This window comes from Squalius cephalus (genome assembly GCF_949319135.1).
Source record: "Squalius cephalus genome assembly, chromosome: 4".
NCBI classification, from domain to species: Eukaryota; Metazoa; Chordata; class Actinopteri; order Cypriniformes; family Leuciscidae; genus Squalius; species Squalius cephalus.
Genome location: NC_137125.1, coordinates 19,142,450 through 19,148,957, shown reverse-complemented (window position 1 = coordinate 19,148,957; position 6,508 = coordinate 19,142,450). Strand labels below are relative to the sequence as shown.

Here is a 6,508-nt window from a genome sequence, read left to right as displayed (position 1 = left end):
GCCCTGGCCGCCCGAGGGAAAGTCTCCACCCTGGCCGCCCGATGGACTCTCAGCTCCGCCCTGGCCTCCCGAACTGTCCATTTTCCCTGCCCCACCCTGGTCTGTCCTTCCTGTTCCCCCTGTCCCACCCTGGTCTGTCCTTCCTGTTCCCCCTGTTTCACCCTGGTCTGTCCCTCCCGTCCCGCCCTGGTCTGTCCCTCCCGTCCCGCCCTGGTCTGTCCCTCCCGCCCTGGTCTGTCCCTCCCGTCCCCCGCCCTGGTCTGATGGAGCGTCTGGTAGCCGCGCCGTAGGGAGGGGGTAATGTCACATGCTGTCCTGTCTTGTGCTGCACATGGGTGTTTTTGTTATTTTGGGCCATGTGCTCATGTCATTGTCTGGTCCCTCCCCCTTGTTATCTGATTATTGTTTGAGTTCTTTCACCTGTTCCCCTTTGATTAGTTTCCCTTATTAGTTCCCTCTTGTTTGCAGTCTGTGTCGATCGTTGTCTATGTTTTCCCTGTTATGTTCCAGAGTTATGCCTGCCTTGTTTTCCCCCACGGGGAGTTTTTGTTGTAGTTTGATTTTGTTTATTATTTATTAAAATCCTTACCTGCACTTGAATCCTCGCTTCACTTTTTGACCAACCGTGACAGAATGTTTCTGTCCTTTGTGTAATGTATGACTATTGTGCATCTAACATAATTTGATTGATAAATATTATATCATGAGTGCTTCAACGTAAAATTTTTTGGGGAAATATTCATTAAAATATGAGGGAAAAATGCTAACTCTCTCTATTCTCTTATTTATTTGTGTGGGATGAACATATACAGATCATTGATCAAGTAATAAACTAGAGTTTAGTTTAAAAACTACATTTTTAAATAGAAAAGATATTATTTAACATTATAGATTAAACACTTTAACAAAAAAACAAACAAAAAAAAAACACTTTTGAGACACGTGATATTCAGGGGCCTGTCTGTCTCAGTGCTGAAACTCTATTGAGATGGATCTTATAAGCAGAAGAGATTTATTCTTCCGAGTCTGTAGTTCATCAAGTCTGTAGTTCATCATCATCAAGTCTCCTGGTTTTTGCTTCGATGAAGGAATAAAACGTTTCCAACAAACTCTTTATTCAAAGTTACATTTATAGACAGCTCAGACTTTTATACAGTAATCTATTACAAATTTCAAACACACATTGGTCCTCATTTAAACAGATTCATATGTTAATGATTCTTCATTATTTTCATCTTAAATCATACACTGAAGGTTCAAAATTATTGGAATCACATTCTGCAAAGCTCTTGTTATCTTAAGGGAAACAGTAGGAAACCACTGAAAGAGTTGTGGTTATACTGGTCATCAAATATCCTCCTGCCAGACCAAAGTCTCACATAGACAACATCTCCAACCTCCAGGATCAACACAACTCCATTTGAGGAGGCTAACGTTCCCTGAGCCTGAACATTATGTGCTACAACCACACGCTCTCCATTCTTAACAATGTCTGCAGTTGCTGCAGTTGGGCCATGACCATATACAGAGATTCTGAACATGTACGCTCCTTTCAGCGGGGCTGTGAAAATACCTAAATCAAATAACAAGAGATACAGAATCAGATGTAACACACTTAACACACTGTGTAATAGTTTTGAAAGATAGCAGATCCTTTAATTCTCTTATACACATTACACAACTGCAGAAAGGTCTGAATGGAGCAGAAGGGTTTTCATTATTATAAACTGAGTTTTATGACTCATTTCATTGATAATTACCTGTAATTGGGTTGTAGGCGTTCCCTATGTTTGTGAAGGCGTTCCTGTAGGTTAGTGTGATTTCAGTGGTAAAAGGACCAATATATCCACCGCCAGATTGCATCAGTGCAGCTGAAAAAGCTATTTCTCTGTCTGTTGATGAAAAACATTAGAAATATTGTGATATATTACTCTATTACACTGGGAATATATACACTGGATTTTAACATCATTCAAGCAAACTTTCACCTCTATTTTCCTTTCTCAACTCCACTTGACCCAGAGTAAGATTTGATATTTCTGTGAAAGAATAAAGATTCTGTTAAATGACATTTATACTAATAATTGGGTAACACTTTAGATTACAGCCCGCAAAGTACTGAGTAATTAAAATGACCTCACAGTGTAACTTTCAGTAATTATTGTCTACCTATAAAGTACTTACCTGCAAGCAGGGCCGTACCCACCATTGAGGACCTTGGTAATTTTTAAAGAGTATATCATGAACGTTGTGAAATAATTGCCTGATATTAACTATCATTTTGTGCTGCAATGTTTTGCACATCGCGATGATAACCGACCTTCTCATCTGAGCTGCTTCAGTACTCAAACACAGCTCGTCGTCAATGTCAAAATGTTTGAGATGACCGATCAAAGCAAGCGGGATTTATGTTCACAGAAGCGAGAGCCGAGCACGAATCCCAACGTGACGCTTCAGCAGAGGTGGGTAGTAACGAAGTACATTTACTTCGTTACATTTACTTGAGTATTTTTTTTGGAAAAATTGTACTTTTAAGAGTAGATTTGAATGTGGGTACTTATTACTTTTACTCGAGTACATTTCTAATGAAAAAACTGTACTTTTACTTCGTTACGTTGGGCGACGTTCCTCTCGTTACTTTATTTTAATGCAATGCGTAAGTGTGATGTATCTTTTTTTCTGGGCTTGAGCGATGCTCAATTCACAAATGAATCACTCTTTTGAGTCGATTCTGTTCAAAGACTTCATCAAACAAGTTGGCAGATCTGTCTAAATCGGTTTGCGAATCAGTTTGAATTATCTGTTCAGTTCCTGCACGCACTGAATCGTCTGAAACGATTTCAATTCACACTCGACTCGGAGTCGTAACAGGAAGATTTTGGACATCAAGAGCGTAGATGAAGTGGCAGTGGACCTACAGTACAGTCAAGTGAGAGCAAATCTTCCAATGCATCATATATTTGCCAGCGATGAAGATCTTTATTAGTTGAACATCTTCGTAAGCTGTCTGTGAATGAATGATTCCACAGGAGTCAGGACGATATATTCGATTTCATTTCACTCAGGTAATACATTTTACAACCAAACAGATTATTACGCCATGATAGCACTACTAGAAAGTATGACATTACCCGTTTTTTGGACATATACATTAATTTATACATTAAATAAGCTACCATTGTTCACAGTTTATGAACACCCGCCATCCCGCGGTAGTTTGTGTATTGTTGCGCAGTGGCGTGCGAACTCGACTTGAAAACGAATGCCTTTGCCTGCCGTCGACACAGTTGAGTTAACCAGTTTAAACATGCTTGCAGAAATACAGTATACATTTGATTATATTTTGGACAACCGACAGAAGAAGATCCGTCGATGTACTTTTGTTTGGTTTTTTGTGTTCAGATATTCAGTAGCAGTCATGAGCGCGAGCACATGTGAAGAGTTTTAACTCTTTCTTCTCTGTGTCAATTACATGCTTTGAATGCAACACTCTGCAGATTCACTTTATTTCGACATTGTCTAATAATCCAAATGTAGTTGTATAAGTTACTATTATACAAACCAAAGGACAGGCAATGACTTTCTTTTTCGGGCTACAGATTTTACTTTTTGTTGCAAAGAGAGCCAATCTACTTATGAAAACAATAGTCATTTAAATAAATAAAAAATCTAAATAATATCATTTTATATATATGATGACTTCAGATGCGAAAAGCCTATAAGTACCATCTGAAATTTTCTTCTAAAACAGCATTTTTATCAAGCTTGTATGTTTATGTTCAATTATTTCACTTAAATGGCAATGAAAAGTACCTATTAATTGTCATTAAAGTGAAATTACTGAACTTAAATACACGAGCTTGATAAAAATGCTTGTTTTAGAAGAAAGTTTCAGATGGCACTCAGAGGCTTTTGCATCTGAAGTCTTCATATATATATATATATATATATATATATATATATATATATATATATATATATATATATAGGCCTATATGATCCGAAGTAAGTTACTCACTACTTGAGTAGTTTTTTCATTGAATACTTTTTTACTCTTACTCAAGTAACTATTAAGATTATTACTTTTACTTTTACTTTGAGTAAATATTTCTATAAGTACTTGTACTTTTACTTGAGTTCAGTTTTTGGGTACTCTACCCACTAAAAGTAGCTAGTAGCACTAGTAGCTAAACTAAACAGCTGTTTTACGATGGAAGTTTTAAACGACCGACAGAAATAATCAGTTTGGAAAGACTGTAGCCTATCAATCAAAGCTCAGCTTCGGGAAGGGGAGATTAACAGGTCAAGATAAAGAGAGTGAGAGAAAAAGAAAGAGAGAATGTGATGGAGATGACAGAGTAAGAGCAGGTATTGCATACTGTGCCCATGGTGAGATTAACATTATTACAATGGATTCCTAATTAACACAGATGTTCTTATATGTAAGATTGTTGTATATAGTAGAATAAGTACCACTTAGTTCTAAAATAATTACAGTAATATTAATAATTTGTTAATCCTCTTAGTTGTTTTGTTACCCCTTTATTCCCAAAACTTTACATATCATTCCCTTATACTTAAATGTAAGTACTTTATAGGTACACTATAATTACTGAAAGTTACACTGTAAATTATCCTTAATTACGCAGTACTTTCCAGGCTGTAATCTATAGCGTTACCACTAATTGTAATAGACATATAATACAATTTACACAGAACACACTCAACTTTACACTAACATTTACACTATGCAATGTATTGCATTGGTGTTTTACTTTGAGGATAATTAATTAAAGAATGTTTTGAGGTACCATAATTTTTCTTGTTCAGCTCTTCCAGGATAAACGTCTGTTGTTCTGCTGCCTGCTCAGCATCCCTCAATCGTGTCTCTAAAGCTCTTATGTTCGCTTTCTGCTCTGTAACTGTGGCGGTCAGTTCTCTGATGTTTGTTTTCTGCTCTGTAACTGTGGCGGTCAGTTCTCTGATGTTCACTTTCTGCTCTGTAACTGTGGCGGTCAGTTCTCTGATGTTCACTTTCTGCTCTGTAACGGTGGCGGTCAGTTCTCTCAGCGCTGCATGGATGTCAGTGAAGAACAGATGGCAGTTTTGTTGGCTGTCAGTTGAAGCTTCATCTCTCAAAGTGTCTGTTTGAGGTGGATTCTGTCTTCCGTCCTCAGATCTGAGCTGTTGACTGATCTCATTCTCATTGAGTCCTCCATCTACCTGATGCTGTACGACACACACAAAGGTTTCCAACAGCAGCAGTAAACATACTAAACCCTTCATTCTTCACTGATGTTTGTTTCCAGCTCTTGCTCTGTCATCCTCACAGTCTCTCGTGTTGCTTTTATAGTGTCCTGATTTACTGTCTTTTGTACTTTATATCACTTCAGATAAGTAAGTAGTTCAAGTTAATTGTTAATCATAATCCGGATGTTCCGGGTTCACAACATTTTCGGCACTATGTTGATCACAACAGAAAATAACTAATTCATCTCTCTCCCTTTCAAAAAACAACACAATTATATAGATCAGAGGTAGGGATCAATATAGCACACAAAGGGAAAATCACAGAAACCTCCGGTCACGCGAATGGATTGTCAGATCTCACACTTTAATAGTATTTATTGGACAGGCTTAATAAAACAGACTGTTTGACTGTGAGGAATGATTACCTCAAAATGTACGTCCAGATGCAAGTTTGAGTGACTTTATTTAAAGGGGGGGTGAAATGCTCATTTTCACTCAATCTCCTGTTAATCTTGAGTACCTATAGAGTAATATTGCATCCTTCATATCTCCAAAAAGTATTTTGTTTTATTAAATTTTTAACATAAAGATAGGCTGTACCGAGTCTTTCCGGAAAAAACCGAGCGGCTGGGGGCGGGCCGTGTGGGCGAAGCTTAGCTGTGCTAACGCGCCCATCTAGTGACAACTAGGGATGGGACGATACACTTAAACTCACGATACGATGCACCTCGATATGCCAGGGTCACGATACGATACGTCACGATACGATATCAAAAAAGAAAAATTTTTTACTGTATAACAACAACTTATTATGGTGACGTTGAAGGTGGTGGTTCATGTTTGATGTGTTGGATGTGGTGTACGGAATGACAGCATGGCATAGCTTACACACAGTCTTAAGGCCATTGCACACTGAGTCCGAAATTCGCATTTGAAATTTTCGCACGTTAAAAAAAAATTCGACCTCACGTTATGTCAATCACGCTTGCACACTGACCTACGAAACTTTCGTCCGTAAAAAAATAATTCGGATTGGGTTCGGTTTTCTGCGTTTTTCGCATCCACAGACAGTGTTTTGAGAGGTTTTTTGAAAATTCAGAGCCACCGTACAAGCGAACGACAAAATCCAGAATGACGTCTGACAAGTTGATACACTTCGTCTCGCAGTACTGTATGAAAAACAAAATGCGGATTACAAAGACACTGAATAAAATATAACCTGTATACAGCTGTTCTGTCTGCCCAGCGCTTCTGCCGG

General features: G+C 38.2%; 1 protein-coding gene across 1 annotated transcript; it reads right to left on the bottom strand.

Annotated features, from left to right (window-relative positions):
• Positions 1–1,101: 1,101 nt before the first annotated feature.
• On the bottom strand, positions 1,102–5,310 carry LOC307157400 (uncharacterized protein). The gene is made up of 3 exons (XM_079869326.1): positions 4,812–5,310; positions 1,761–1,892; positions 1,102–1,573 (listed from the first exon to the last, which is right to left on the bottom strand). The coding sequence occupies exons 1-3, from the start codon at positions 5,284–5,286 to the stop codon at positions 1,293–1,295; spliced, it is 888 nt and encodes a 295-aa protein (XP_079725452.1). The 5' UTR covers positions 5,287–5,310; the 3' UTR covers positions 1,102–1,292.
• Positions 5,311–6,508: the final 1,198 nt, after the last annotated feature.

Bases quoted from the DNA above. Each gene is read 5' to 3' on its own strand.
- LOC307157400 (XM_079869326.1), bottom strand. From the start codon at position 5,286: ATGAAGGGTTTAGTATGTTTACTGCTGCTGTTGGAAACCTTTGTGTGT. The intron at 1,893-4,811 runs GTACCTCAAAAC...TTTCATCAACAG, and splicing joins GCTGAACAAGAAAAATTATG to ACAGAGAAATAGCTTTTTCA. The intron at 1,574-1,760 runs GTAATTATCAAT...TATTTGATTTAG, and splicing joins CGCCTACAACCCAATTACAG to GTATTTTCACAGCCCCGCTG.